A 16,530-nucleotide genomic window follows, 5' to 3' on the forward strand; every position below is an offset into this window, starting at 1 on the left:
AAATTATTGAAAATGGTTTTGGAAATGAGTGGAACTTCCCCAACTGTTGTGGAGCCATTAATGGGAAACAGGTTGTAATCAAAGCACCTGTCAACTCCGTGAGTTTATATTTTAATTACAAACAAACCAACAGTATTGTTTTAATGGTTGTTGTAGACTACAACTATTGTTTTAAATACATTGATGTCGGGTGTAATGGTAGGAAATCAGATGGGGGGAGGAGAGGGGGATGTGTTCCGTCAGTGTAATGTATATCAAACATTGGAAAATGGTATCTTACCAAAAGATCATTTTTTAGTCGGTGACAATGCTTTTCCATTAAAAGAATATTTACTTAAGCCTTTTCCCGGTACTAGATTAACTCTTAAACAAACAATTTTCAATTACCGGCTCTCTTCTGCGAGAAGAGTAGTCGTAAACGCTTTTGGCATAATGGCAAACAAATTCCGAATATTTGAAAAACCTATAGCGTTTTCTTCCGAAAAAATGGTTTTAATTGTTGTGCATTACATAATTGGTTACCATTAAACCGAAACACACATGACCGACACTAGGAACAATCAACAGACATAACAAATCTTGATAATGGTAGCATAATTGAGGGTAGTTGGAGGAGTGCACAACAACCCCTTGGATTACTTCCACTATCGAGAACCTTATCAAACCATCCAAATCGACGATCTCAAGATCTCCGTGAAAGATTAGCAGATTATTTTGTTGGAGAAGGGTCAGTCCCGTGGCAATGAAGGATGGTATATTGAACATATATTATTATTTAATTTAAAAAAAAATCAACCATTTTCATGTATTACTGAATGTATTAAAATAAAGTGTCTACTTACTAAATTGCTCTGCCTGTCTGTACTTTCAGAATGATTATTCCGTAAACAATCATCCAGTATTTGAAACCATCTTATACATGGTTTATAAATGGTATCAGTACTCGCTCCAGATCTCTTCGATTCTTTAATTTTTTTTAATTTTAATTTTGATTTCATTCTCAGAAAATCCGGGAATGTTTATGCATGCCTCTACACTCGCGTACGCAGCCTTTTTGGCCTCTTTTTCTTATATAAATCATTTCCAACAAAAATAAATGTAGTGTTTTCCAACCAACGCGACGACATTTTAATTATTAATTGGTTATTAATGAAATCGATTAAAAAAAAATCGCGTCTGGACAGTTTGTTGATTAATAGTGAGGGGTGGGGAACCTTACTCGACCAGAAAAATCCAATGAAATGGATATAATCGACTAAATTATTTGATTAAACTACTTGACTAAATTTTAGTGTCCATACACGGTAAAGGCTGGAACAGACACGTCGAGTAATTTAGTCGAGTAGCGAGTAATTTAGTAATTTACCACTGTTTTACTGAACTACTTGACTATATTTTAGTGTTCACACACGAAAAAGTACTAAATTACTCGACGTGTCTGTAGCAGTCTTTAGGTGTAGCAGGCTTCATTGCCACAAAAGCATCCTGTGCAGAAGCATTGCCACAGTTCTTCCTTTGGAAGTTTTTTTTTTGTTGCAAATTTCAATCCATCGTATAGAAATGTCCTTGCGAATGGATAACCCCAAACGCATTGCAGGGTCTAAACGTTTACCCAAAACATTCAAAATACTTTGCGCCAATTCCCCAGAGGCTTCTAACTGGTTTTTATCTGAAACTGGCTCTGAGGATAACATAGAAGCATTTTCTGTTACTTCCTTCTGTTTAGCAGCAGACATCTCCTCGATGAGGTTTTTCAGATTTAAGCATGTTATCTCCCTGCCTGTTATCCGACTGGATATCCATGGAACATTCCAGGATTTCCATGCTGCTTGAAGATGATGTTTCTGAGCCCGATGGCAAGTCACCTGAATTAATACAACAAACAATTAAGAAACAGTGTTCCAAGACTCTTGTCACTAATACTGTTTATTTTCTTGTAAAATTCGTGAAATTCATGAGATAAGGGGAGAACCCCAATCGATGTTTCTGTAGAAACTTAGCAGAGGATCCATTTCAAATTATGAAAGTATTTTTTATACTCATGAACGGTCATACATTTCTACAGTGAGCAATGTAGATGTAAATTAATAACATCATTAATAAATGTATTATCAGTACCTGTCACTACAAATATTGGAAGATTATATGGTTATATATGACAGCCACATACTCATTTATCACTTGTTTTATAAAATTTACCTGTTGAAACGAAGCTCCAGATCATCGGGCAATTTCATTACCGAAGGAACAGTCAGGTAGAGGATCAGGAAAGAAAAGTCGCGGCATTCGCAACTACTCGGAGGCAACTATTCGCGATAATACCGTAAATACTGCAAATCCTATAACTACTGTAAATAGTCAAAAGTATATACATTAGGCCGTCCCGAACCAATTAAAATGATTGTAGGGTTAGGTCTTAGTGCGAGAAAGTTGTGTCTTAGGATCAATAACAACGGTGCAAAATTTCAGCCCTGTGAATTAGTATCTTCTGTTCCGGGAAGAGCCTTGAAATTTCGAAAGGGTCTAGCAGGGTAAACATGGGCAAAAGTGCCCTTGAACCGATATTAGGTGGCAATGCACCTTTCAATAGTGTAGCACAGGAAAACATTGTACACCAAGTTCCAACCCTCTATCTCAACCAGGAGGGTAGTTATAAGGTAAATTCGAATTTTCAGTTTTTGCCATATTTTCCCTATTTAATGGTCGGTAAAAATTCTAAAAAAAATCTGAAATATTGTAGACACGATTGTGTATGATTGCGATTTTTTTCAGATTTTTCGTTGCAACTGCTAAGTGTAAGAAATAAAAAACGCAAAAAATGTCGAAAAATGCAGATTTCATGTTGAAGTTTTCGAGCGACTACATTTTTAATTTTACAGTAGTTAGATATTGACAGGACTCTTATCTACATTTTTTCAGATTTTTCGGTAAGGTGCGCCATAGTTAAAAAAAAATCAGAAAACGATATTTTCGAGATATTTCGCGTGAAAACGTGATAAGTACTTTCAATTTTTGCATTTCCGTCATACGGTGAATGCATTATATGATTTTTAATAGGTCTACATTCGACAGAGTAATATGTAAGCGGAGGGAATTAAGTTAATATGATTAATTGGAAGTGTATACGCACCATATTATAATATATTATATTATATTGCATTGCATTGCATTTTTGTTATATTTTTGTTGTTATGTTATACTATTGATTATTGATCAGAGAATCAATATATATATATATATATATATATATATATATATATATATATATATATATATATATATATATATATATATATATATATATATATATATTATAATGTAATAAAGCATAATAACAGCTGTACACTACAGCTAACTTATGGCAATCTCAACATGGCAATATTTTTACGTTTATTTTTTTAAATTAGCCATTAATCGGACGCACTGCGACCACAATCGAATGAGGACGGTGTACGTTGATAAAAGAATGACGAATCCAACCAGTGTATTCAGAATACATATCATAAGCCAATACCACACATCTATTCCATTGACAAAATATTATAAACTATCCGGAGCTAGAACAATACATAGGCAGAAAGCCGGCGCGGCGGTGCATTTAAATTATTTTTATGGAAACCTTATGTTAAAATATTTTTAAAATATTCTAGAAACATTTTTAAATGAATATCGTGTATTGTCATATAATCAACGATGAAAAAATTTTATATCATGAAAAAAAAATTAGACCTTGGTGGGGTGCGCACCTACGACAAAAGAGAGTATGCAGCGGATTTGGACTCTAACCACTCCGCTAACTGCGGCGCTCAATGAATCTTTCGTACCATATGATATATGGTGCGTATACACTTCCAATTAATCATATTAACTTAATTCCCCCCGCTTACATATTATTCTGTCGAATGTAGAGATATCAAAAATCATATAATGCATTCACTGTATGACGGAAATGCAAAAATTGAAAGTACTTATCACGTTTTCACGCGAAATATCTCGAAAATATCGTTTTCTGCTTTTTTTAACTATGGCGCACCTTACCGAAAAATCTGAAAAAAATTGTAGACAATAGTCATGTCAATATCTAACTACTGTAAAATTAAAAATCTAGTCGCTCGAAAACTTCAACACGAAAACTGCATTTTTTGACATTTTTTTGCGTTTTTTATTTCTTACACTTAGCAGTTGCAACGAAAAAATGTGAAAACATTCACAATCATACACAATCATGTCTACAATATTTCAGATTTTTTTTCAGAATTTTTGCTGACCGCTAAATAGGGAAAATATGGCAAAAACTGAAAATTCGAATTTACCCTATAACTACCCTCCTGGTTGAGATAGGGGGTTGGAACTTGGTGTACAATGTTTTCCTGTGCTACACTATTGAAAGGTACATTGCCAGCTAAAAGCGGGTCAAGGGAACTTTTGCCCATGTTTACCCTGCTAGACCCTTTGGGTGAAAAGTATAAAAATGATCTTGCAGCCCTTCGTCTACTCTACGGCAGCAGAGTGAGTCAGAACTCACCACGCGAAGATGGCTTTTCTCGTGCGACAAACGCTTTTCGAAAAAGTTAAAAAAAACTGAGACAAAAAACAATTTTGTTTTCAAATTTTTTAAATTTAAACCCTTCTCGAACACTTTTTATTTGTGAAGGCGAAAAAAATTGTAATTATTATTTTCGAGGACTCTTTTTTAAACATTTAAGGGGGACATATACCGAGATATGGCAAAAACATCGATTTTTTGTATATTTGCAGTGTTTTATATGTCACGAATGTTTCCTGAACATTTGGAATCGAAATTCTCGAAAATATCGAAAGTATAGATATTAATCCATTGTGGGACAATCAATCCACTACGGAACGATTCCGTAGCAACCGATTAATTGTCAGTAGGTATTGTAATTTATTCTACACAAAATAAAACGATACATAATATTGTTACTTTTTGACAATTTAATTAATTGGATACCAAGGGTCACGCCGAGGAGTTTAAATTGGTTCGCCAATGGGTTAAGCCTTCGTAGTCACACTTCTGTATAGTTCCGCGGTGGTCACCCTGGGTCCAATGGACCCGGCCGATTTTTAAACAGGTATCGTATGAACTGCATCAGTCTAATCGAGTCTCAAAAATTATAATCCACACTTTGAACATTGTAGAATATGGAATAGTCGTGTTTTAGAAAGAAATGAAATGACATGTACCAAAAAAATCGGAAAGGTGTAAATCCTGAAAAATGAGTTTTTTTTCTAAAACTATCATACCTTTTTTATTTCACAATTCATTTCCGTACAGATTGTGGCTGATGCTAATAGGATCTAGTCCTTTTAGAAAATATACAGTTTCATACTGTGCGTTTCAAAAAAGGTATTTATTTTGAGATCCGAAGATGGTCAATTGTAGAGTAAAAATAAAGTTTAATTTACAGAAAAATCTATTTATTATTATTATTATAATGATTCTTATTATTATTATTATAATGATTCTTATTATTATTATTATTTTTTTTATTCATAAGATAGTAATTTAACAATGAAAAGAATTGAATCTAGTCTTCGCCTGCGCATTCGACACACATATACATTCTGTGTTCGTACTCATTATACACACATACATGTAACTTGAAGGGAAAAAAAATTGGCACAGCCATAAACATTACATTTTATTGAAGCGCATTTCTCGAATTAACTATCAGCTCTCACTAAGAACATCATCGTTAAAGAGCAGCATGGTTTTGTTTCGGGTCGCTCAACTACTACGAATCTTCTATTGTATCATAATTATATTGTAAATGAACTTGAGCGTGGTTATAAAGTTGCCTCTATTTATACTGACTTTATAAAGCCTTTGATACGGTCAAACATTCGGTCGTTTTACGAAAACTAAATGCTATTGGTATTCGAGGCAATTTACTTTTATGGTTATCGAGTTACTTCGCAAATGGATACTAAAAGGTCCATTTTAAAGGCAGCTTTTCTAGGATGTATCAAGTTACTTCTGGCGTACCACAGGGATCCTCGGTCCTCCATTGTTTAACATTTTTGTTAATAATATTGCCGATGTATTCCAGCATTGTCTTTTCCTGTTTTACGCCGATGACCTGAAGATCCATAAAATAATTGCGATTGACGATAATGCAAATCTTGTACAGGGTGATCGCAATAGGGTTTGCGTTTGTCACGTTTTACACTTTTCTCGTAAAAATGTTTGCACCATACTGAGTATACACTTAATGGCGCCTTAGTGGACTCTATCGATAGTATTCGTGACCTCGGAGTTACCTTTAATTCTTCATTATCATTTACTCAGCACTACTATAATGTAAGAAATCAAGCGGCTAGAATGCTTGGCTTTATTATGCGTGCATCAGAAGATTTCGTTAATCCTGGTACATTAATCACCTTGTATAACGCATTAGTCATTCCCCATTTACTGTATACGTCTCTTGTGTGGAATTCCTACCAGGAAAAATATATTACATTATTGGAACGCGTTCAGCATAAGTTCTAGCGACTGCTGGCTTTTAAATTCGGTACTCCGATGTCTTGATTATGTCATGATCATAGTTCTATTCTTGAAGTCAGTGGTCTTCCCACATTGCAACATTGCCGATCTTACTGGCCTTTTCAGTATTAATGGTTACATCGACTCTGCGGACATTTTGGCTCTGATTAATCTTTATGGGCCTATTGTTTCTCTTAGATCGCCTTCTCTTTTTTACTTATTGAGACACACCACTTCGTTTGGTATGAATAACTCCATTAACGGAATATGTAAATTAGCGAATCTTTATAGCGACCATGTCCACTTTTTTAATGGTACATTGTCCTTCTTTAAATATCGTTTGCGAGCTTTGGATTGCAGTAACGGCTGTACACGTCCGTTAATATCAATATCAATATCGATATCAATATCAATATCAATATCAATATCAATATCAATATCAATATCAATATCAATATCAATATCAATATCAATATCAATATCAATTTTAATTTTATTAGTTCATTAGTCTATTACTTTCCTGTTTTATTGTTTGCTCCTTTTTATAATGACTTTTCTTCTCTTTTCTTTTCTTTCACACTCTTTCTTTGTTAACTTTATGAATTATTTATTGTAAACTAAAGGGTCTTTACACGTGGAATAAATAATACTGATAATAATAATAAAATTAAACATACCCTTTATAATTGTTCAGGAATTTCTCTTTGCAAAGAATAATTATCCCGAGCCCAAGACCAAAAAATAACGGATTGCGAAAAGAATGTTTCAAAAAACCGATGGATTCTTCTCCTGATTTTGGAAAGGATTTTGACTGCTTAATAACGCGCATACGAGATGAAATCTAGTCGGAATACTCGAGCACGAGGTGCACCGCGTCCGCGTTACGAAGATAATTAATAGAGATCGCCAAAAGCGGCGGTAATGAGGACGCCGATCGTATTCCCCACGCGGTAACCGCGGGAGCCGCGCTCCACTGTTCACCATCCGTCACGCTTGACACGGGGGGCACGCGGCCACCGGTGCGCCTCGTTACTGACGTGCGAGCGCTCCCATTTATTGAGTCGTAATGTTATGTGTTATAATATGCTTTTATAATACAAAGTAAACAATAAAAAGTGAAGTTTTCAAACAATATTGCCGGAAATGAAGAAAAACTCTCTACACAATATTTCCGAAACAGTGATGCAATAGTAAAGGATCATTAATTTAATTTTTTCTCAATGCATAATGGTGATTGATTATACAGAGTCTTCCAAAAATGGTGGAGTTCCTTGACAAGGGTGACTCAGGGGTGATTTAAAACAACTTTTTCCTTAGCGAAAATATTGTCCGAAGCATCGTTAACGAGATATTAACAAAAAAATACCGACCAATCAGAGCGAATAAAGCAATACTACGAATAAAGAAATCAGCATGCATCGAAGGAAACCTCGCAAAGTAACAAATGAAAAAGACGTAACAGACAAAATCGAACTTTTCGTCATCTTTTGGTTGTCGTCGGAAGTGAATAATGAATAAAGGACAAATCGAAGAAAATCATGTCAAACGTAAAAAGACGAATATACAGTTATTTTTAAAGCAGAGTCGAAAATAATAATTATTTGAAGTGAGAGGATAAGTAATACGCAAATTTCCTTTTGTTAATATCGTACAGACGAAATTGTAATGTAACAGGAAATGAACGAAAAGTGATAATAGTTCGTTTTTGTGATAAAAATCCGTAATTCAATAATGGCCAACACTGTTGCTGATAATGAATAAGACTGTTTAAAAATCCCCAAGAAATATATTTATGTATGGAAATTTGGAGAATTATCCCAGAAATTAGCCATAGCCTGTGTTAAATTAAAGAAATAATAACCACCACTAAGTAACTAAAATAAGTAACTAAAACTCACCCATTAGGAAATTTACCTGCAGCCTGAAAACCTGGTCACTAAACCGATCCTGGTCATCGACGGACGCCCCCAGTGCACATGGTACCAGGTATACGACACCACCAAAAGTTAATGGTTGCAACGTCAATTGCGTCCGGGTTAATGTATTGAATATTCACTTCACTGCACGCTTACTAACACTGATCACTTAATTTATTTTTCATGGAACGCGTTCCTACTATGATATAAAAATTGGTGCAAATAAATTTTCATATGGAGTTCAGAGCCATGGTTATAGCCGCGCAAATGCCCGTACAGCAGTAGTTGCGGCTCCGTTGTTCTAGGCATAAACCCACAACATCGCATGATACCTACTCTTGTGTAGAAAACATTTCTCTGACGCGATTGGTAACTGACTGACAGGATTTTTTTCAAGGAGCTTCCTCTATTCCCAAGTATTTTCCTCTCGTTTCGTTATGAGTGAATTCCTGCCACGATAACAGGTCTCAGGTAATAAGAACCCAGCACATTTTCAAACACACGCGTGCTTTGCAGAAGCGCATTATCCCGGTGGGAGTTAACTCATAATGGAACGAGAAAAACTACTTGGGGATAGAAGAAGCTCCTTGGAAAAAATCCTGTCAGTCAGTTAGCAATCGCGTCAGAGAAATGTTTTCTACACAAGAGTATTACGCGATCTTTTGGGTTTATGCCCAGAACAACGGAGCCGCAACTACTACTGTACGGGCATTTTGCGCGGCTGTATCCCCGGCTCCGAGCACCAAGTGAAAATGCATTTCCACAAATTTTTATAATGTAGGAACAACACGTTACATGAAAAATAAATTAAGTGATCAGTGTAGTAGCCATGCAGTGAAGTGAATATTCGGTACATTAATCTAAACGCACTTGACGTTGCGGCCCTTTTCTTTGGGTGGTGTCGTATGTACCTGCGATCAGCTTAATTGGGTGCTACCCTACCATAAATCTTTTCGTCCACCGATGACCAGGATCTGTACAGTGACCTAGTGACACAGATTTCCGAAATGGAAGGAAAGGAGGAAAGGAATGCCCGTAGGGGTGAGTGTTATTTAATTTATTAGTGATTATTAGGTGTAGAAATAAATTCTGTTCGATTTTAGGGTTCAATAACAGTTTTATTTAAAAAAAAAATAAATAAAAACAACTCAATCATCGAAATAATTTACAATATTGTTAATTACCTTTTGGCATTTTTCTGGTAGCTTACGAATATCACTGCGATAGAAATTCGGTTGCTTTATACCGATTATGTAAATCCAGTCTGAAAGAATTTATTCATACACCTAATATTATTTTTTAAATTAAGTTATGTTGGCCGTAATTAAACTACGGATTTTTACCTCAATAACGAATTATGATCACTTGTCGTACATTTTTTGTTACATTACCTTTTCGTTTATGCCTTATTTGAAAACGAAATTTGCGTATTTCTTATCCTCTCACTTCAAACAAATATTATTTAAGATTCTGCTTTAAAAAAAAATTGTGTAACGCGGTTTATTTCGGTGCATGCCGACTTGCTTGTTCGTACCTTCGTAGTACAAGCGGAGCCGCCTACCGCGTAACAAACGCTACCGCGGGAGCTCGGGCGGAAAGCGCACGCTCTGATTGGTCAGGGTTTTTTTTTATAAATATCTCGTTAACGAAGCTCCGGAAAATATTTTCGCTAAGGAAAAAATTGTATCAAATCACCCCGTTTTAAGGAACTTCACCATTTTCTGGACACCTTGTATTATACGCACTCAGCGCTACTCTACCTATTAATTATACAGTATATTTTATTTCCGGTGAATTCAGTCATTTATTCCTTTGGCCAGTGGACGCCTAATCTAACATCAGTCTCTCATAATTCCTATTGTTTGTTATAGGACTTTTAATCGTGACCGCTCTAAATATCTTCATTGTGTCTATGATAAGAATCGTTTGATTCAAAGAAATCAACAGTGTGAAGATACATTTTTCATGACGATATTCTTTAAAATTGCATTTTGATAACGTTGACCTTCGCATAATCTTTAAATGACATATCTTGAAATTCGGTAAGGAATGTACAAACGTAATAATTACGTAATATTCGTTAAAATAAAAATATGTTTTGTTAACAAAAAATATTTAAAATGCCGATAATCCACGTTCATACATTTTTTTATGCAGAATATGAACGAACTTCTTGATGATTAAATCACTAAAAAGTTGACGCCTATTCAATTTAAATGTTATGTAGTTAATGAAATTTGGTTTCTCCGTTGAAACCGAAGACCTAAGAGTAATATTGAGATAAATCATTGGGTTTATTTTCATAGCTAACATACCATGCCAATCAGGGCCGTCTTAACAAATTTGAGCGTCCGGGACTAAAAAAATTTGGCGCCTCAATACCTCGCGTAAATACCAACTCTATACACCATATAGACTGCAGTTTCTTCCCAATCGGTGCAAGGCGATACATTGTATAGATTTAACGCTTGTCGTGTTTCTCCTCTCATAAAAAATTGAAATGAAAAAAGAATTTCAACATATTTGATTCTTAAACCCCCTTAAATCACTGGCGTCCCTGGGATATAGCGCATTTAGCCCACTGGACAAAGAGGCCCTGATGTCAATACAATTTCGCAATTAAAAATAATATAATTGGGCTCTAATAAACGTTTACGACTCTTTTAGCGAAACAAGCAATTTTATTCTCTGACTTAATGGCCTATCATATGATATAAAGAAGATTTTTAGAGTGATCGCAATAAGGGCGATATTTTATATATTTTTCATAATTTCTTTTAGCGAGGTCGTAGATATTGACATTGAGGATAATGGAGATGGCACAGTTAACATTTATTACACTGTCGCTGATGCTGGTGACTACACCCTTAGCATCAAATTTGGTGGCCAACCAGTGCCAGAAGGATTTTACACATTCACGGTAAGTTGATAAGCTTATTTATTTCTAATATAATTACCAGTCTGTTTAAAAATTGTTATTTTGTAAAAGATTAATTATAAATTCATTTTTGAAAAGTTAGCTACTTTACATGATGCAATTTTTACTGAAAAATCTAATTTTTGAATGTAACATAAGAAATTTTGTTTGTGAAATGTAAAATGACTGTCATTTAGGTCACCAGGAGACCCCTCGGATTCTAATGAAATTTTGCAATAATGATTCTAAAGGGTATATAATGAATGACATTCTGTAGAATATTTGTTCGCCAATACACATTCTTTAAAAACAATTAAAATGCACAACGTAATCCAGCGATGCCGCAATGGGCGGTCCGCCGAATCGCCGAACCACGCGCCGTAGAACTTCACCTTAAGAGGTCATTCTGGTATTCACGCCGCAAAATTCCGCAACATTCAGACTTCTTTTTCTCAGTCAATACAATGAAGAATAATGTCAAACTTTTTTTCATTTATTAAGCTACTTTTAATGTATACGGAACAATTTTTTAAATACACTTTTAATTGTGTTTTTTCAATATTATCTGGAGTTCAATATCGCGCCTTTGAAAAGAAATACCTCCCTGGCGGGAGAGTTTTAAGCTCACAGACTCATCTGAAAAAAACTAAGCTGATTCGTAATCATTATGAGTACCGCAATCGCAGGTACCAGAATTAGCCACGGAAGTCAAAATTTAACAAAATTGCGCGCATTCAAACTTCAAGTAAGGATGGAAAATTTCGAAACTTGAAGTTTGAATTCGCGCAATCTTGTTAAATTTTGACTTACGTAGCTAATTCTGGCACCTGCGATTGCGGTACTCATAATGATTAAGAATCAGCTTAGTTTTTTTGTTTCAGATGAGTCTGTGACCTTAAGGGGGTAGACACGGGTAATGCAGCGCGCTGTATACCGACACAATCTGGTCCGAAACATGGGTTCAGGATTTTTCGTTTTTCGTCCTTATATGAGCAGATTTTGGGCTGGACCAGGTCTCATTCGAAAGAGGAAGGTTCAATGCGGAGCGCTCTGCTCATGGTTCAACGAGATTCGGTTGATATGTAATAATATCAGTGTCCAAAGTAAAGCAAAAGTCGACAAAATATACCCGCAGAATCCAAGCATTTTTAGGTCGCTAAAAGAGTTTTGTGACTCAAACGGTGAGCAGAGCGCTCCGCATTGAATCTTCTTCTTTCAAATGAGACCTCTCCCAGGCCAAAATCTGCTCATATAAGAACGAAAAACGAAAAATTGTGACAGCATTCCCAAATCAGAGTTCCGCCATATTGGCGATAATACAAAGCAAGTCACGTGACAAATTTAGTTGAGGTAGTAGATACGAGATGGCGCCTACTCGGGAGGACTGCCAACGTGGATTCATAGCAAAACTGAAGCGATAGCTGGATATACGAGCCACAATAAAAGCATGATGGAGTCAATGTATGCATTTTCGGACCATTATAGGTTAGGTTATATTCATTTTAGGCATACATTGACATAGGAACTGCTGGGAATTGTATACATTTACTAAATTAACGCTTTTACCGTTAGATATACATCACTTGAAATCGCTGTCGCATTTATGTCATAGTAATTCAGGCAGTTAGAACAACAACGGATTAACCTACATTAAAAAAAAATTCCTATTGTACATCGATGGCTTACAATTAGTGCACACATATTGTATGTCCACTTTTAGCGTTTTTGAGAAAAACAGGTTCAAACATTCAATGGTACTTTATAATTACATACCCTGATAGCCAGATCTGGGCAGCAGAATCTGACGTCAGAACTGCAGCAGTCTGTGTCCGCATTTGGCTGCGTTCTGATGTGCAGAGCCTGAGGTGCAGTGCCTGATGTCAGATGGACAGCAGATCGACAGCAGATTTCGCCTTCTGCTAGGCACAGCAACAGCGCCATCTGAGGTTCAGAAGTACCAAGCAATTGCCTACAGATGGCGCTGTTGCTGTTCCTAGCAGACGGCGAAATCTGCTGTCGATCTGCTGTCCATCTGACCTCAGGCTCTGCACATCAGAACGCAGCCAAATGCGGACACAGACTGCTGCAGTTCTGACGTCAGATTCTGCTGCCCAGATCTGGCTATCAGGGTAAATACTTTTTGCATTATTGTAATATAGGTATCACTGCAAGTATGTAATTAGTAGTATAAGTTAGAATCTGCAAAATTATAATAATAACTCGACAATAATGCTTGGAAGTTGGACATGCTATTGTAACCAAGTACAGAGGAGGACATACTATACTGAATGATATTATATAAAAATGAATGAAAGGAATAATACTGGAAATAATCTCACTTGAATATTATATTTATTTTTAAAGTAACAGGAAGAAAAAAGTAATTCGCGGTAAACATAGGAAGACTTTAAAATTTGTTTATATATTGTCACATTTTTTCAAGACTATTTTCATCCTCTGGCATGGACACACAACATTTGTGCACTCAGCATAATAAATTCAGGGACATACAATAAACAAAAATATCATTTTTGATGAATTTATAAAAAAGATAGAAATGTAATTTTTATGCAGCATAAAGAAACAGTCAAGCACTATTTCTTGCATATAAAAACTCAAATTTCATAAAAAGTGGACATACAATATGTGTGCACTAAGCCATTGGTATGATTAATAGAGCCTACTGAAAATGCGCAGGCTGGATGCGTGTGATTATTATGTGGTCGGCTCCTCGAAGTGACAGAAGATATAACCTAAGTATATGGTATATGACAACAAATGTTTTGTGGCCATTTCGTTCTTTTACGAAACATTTGTGAACTTTTTATCATCCTTTCAAAATATTATTATTACGTCACAACAGTATCTTTAGGAAATCGTGTATAGCAATTAGGTTATATTTTCTGTCACTTCGAGGAGCCGACCACATAATCACGCCTGCGCATTTTTACTAGCCCAATTCAACATTCAATACAATTTTGTATATATATGTTTGTTGATACCTGTTTTCTGCAGAGGACGTGTAATAAGTGTATTTCATGTTCTGTTTCGGTACTTTGCTAGTAAAAAAAGTCTAACCTAGCAAATTTCATTTTCTGCGGACATTCCCTCATCTATTTCCCCTTTTCACTTAGAATTCCTTACTGCTAACGTAGAATATTGTAGCATAAGCACATTTCAAGTAATTAAAATGTACAATTAATTTTCTACGTTTGCAGTACCAGCCGACTTTCCGTTTAAATTTTTATAAGTACAACGGAACAGCTGAGAATTTCTTTCCCTATTCAGAATAGAATACAGAAATAGCAAACAGTTCCCTCTCGCGTTCATCGGGTAATCGTCGATCTATCGGTATTACCATTTCTGTGCAGAAAAAAATGCTGTAATACCGACCTGCCGAATCGGTCAGGTCACGTGACGTGTCTACCCCCTTAAATCACTCCCGCCAGGGAGGTATTTCTTTTCAAAGGCACGATTTTGAACTTCATATAACATTTAAAAAACACAATTAAAAGTGTATTTAAATAATTGTTCCGTATACATTATAAGTAGATTAATAAATGAAAAAAAATTTTGACATTGTTATTCATTGTATTCACTGAGGTAAACAAACTGAATGTTGCCGAGTTTTGCGGCGTGATTACCAGAATGACCCCTTAAGGGTACGAGCCCACACGCACACTACTAGAGTTTTCCAATGTCCAATGCTACCCGTTGCGAGAGCTGTGAGAGAACTGCATGAGTGTACGTCCATGTACGAGCCTGCATGGACGGCCGAACACTCATACAGTTCTCCCGCAGCCCATGCTGTGGTTAGCAACGTAACAGTCCCGCGCTCGGCTGTTGCCCATCCGTCGGCAGGTACTCCACAGAAATAGTATACGTGACAAGCTCCAATGAAATTTTTATATTTTTTGTTTTAACATAATGAGAATATTTCCAACGTATGGATGAGATATTTCTAATAAAAATGGAACCAATCACGACGCAATTCGGACAAATTTGAGTTCCGCTGATAACACTAGTTTACAAAATAAAAAAAGGTGAACTTTTTACCTGTCTATCAAAAAAGTGGTCTCACTTAATTGCGAATATCTCGTGTTGCGAATGACCGATGTGGTCGAAAATTATCTCAAATTAAAGATAATTGAATCACCAACAAATCTACTTTACAACATTGTCAAAGCGACGATTTTCTCGACCGAAATTAACATCGACAATTCATTTAATCATCTGCGAAAAATCGAAATCGCAAAAATGGGCCCAATTCCTCATTTTTTACATTGAGTCTGCACTTTTACGAAGAAAATAAGGTGCTACTGAAGATAATCTATGGATAAACACCGAAGCTAGAGACAATTGTGTGAAAACACTAAAATTTAATTTTTTCTCGGTTTTTATGTTTTTTTTTTCATTTTATTGTGTTATTTCAATTTTAATTCATTCTGTACATTTTTCAAATATTTTGTTAATATATGTGTGTTTTAGAAATAGTTCTGGCTCTTTTTTTGTCTTTCGTTCGTTTTGGTCAATTTCGATGTCAAGTTCTCCCTCTTTAAATAAAATCGTGGAGCAGGATATTTCGTAACAGAATAAGAATCAATTTAATACAGCATCAAGCGTCGAAATGAATTTGTTGTGAGATATTCTGCGCCACGATTTTATTTGAAATGTAAAAAACACCATCGAAATTGTAGTTTAAGAAAATAATTATTTTTTAGTTTTTATTGCATTTTTAATAAAATCGTTTAATATAATTTTTATATGTACACATATTTCTGCTCATAGTTCACTTTCTATTGTATGGTTTTCATTATTTTTATTTTCCCAACAGGCGTAAATATGTCTCTGAAGATTCATTTCGTGTATTCTCTCCCGATTTTTTTCGCGAATAATCTTGGTGACGTAAATGACGAACACGGAGAGATATTGCAGCAGGATATGAAGGGTATTGAGCGGCGGTATCATGGATTTTGGGATGAGACAATGATGGGAGATTATATTTGGTTCTTCATAAGAAAAGCGAATCCCAAAACGCATAAAAGACAAAAAAAGAGCCAGAACTACTTTTAAAACACACATATATTAACAAAACACTTGAAAAATGTACAGAATGAATTAAAACTGAAATAACACAATAAAATGAAGAAAAAAAACATAAAAACCGAGAAAAAATTAAATTTTAGTGTTTT

The 16,530-nt window shown here is 35.3% G+C and overlaps 2 protein-coding genes and 2 long non-coding RNA genes across 7 annotated transcripts in view; 3 read left to right on the forward strand and 1 right to left on the reverse strand.

Moving 5' to 3' along the window:
* LOC143369378 (filamin-A-like) overlaps positions 1-16,530 on the forward strand; it is a 446,998-nt gene that overhangs the window by 294,844 nt on the left and 135,624 nt on the right. For all 4 annotated transcript variants that reach the window (XM_076813239.1, XM_076813240.1, XM_076813241.1 and 1 more), the window contains one exon: positions 11,203-11,341. In XM_076813239.1, the coding sequence (XP_076669354.1) occupies positions 11,203-11,341 (139 nt within the window). The remainder of the gene's footprint in view (positions 1-11,202; positions 11,342-16,530) is intronic.
* LOC143369405 (uncharacterized) overlaps positions 1-16,530 on the reverse strand; it is a 263,714-nt gene that overhangs the window by 156,452 nt on the left and 90,732 nt on the right. The gene's annotated exons all lie outside the window — the stretch shown is intronic.
* Positions 69-746, forward strand: LOC143368759 (uncharacterized). The gene is made up of 2 exons (XM_076811817.1): positions 69-489; positions 555-746. Exons 1-2 carry the CDS (start codon positions 184-186, stop codon positions 744-746), a joined length of 498 nt encoding a protein of 165 aa, XP_076667932.1. The 5' UTR covers positions 69-183.
* On the forward strand, positions 15,537-16,382 carry LOC143369409 (uncharacterized). The gene is made up of 2 exons (XR_013085400.1): positions 15,537-15,761; positions 15,915-16,382. It is a non-coding gene; the product is annotated as an uncharacterized LOC143369409 (long non-coding RNA).

This window comes from Andrena cerasifolii, chromosome 5 (genome assembly GCF_050908995.1).
Source record: "Andrena cerasifolii isolate SP2316 chromosome 5, iyAndCera1_principal, whole genome shotgun sequence".
Taxonomy (NCBI): Eukaryota; Metazoa; Arthropoda; class Insecta; order Hymenoptera; family Andrenidae; genus Andrena; species Andrena cerasifolii.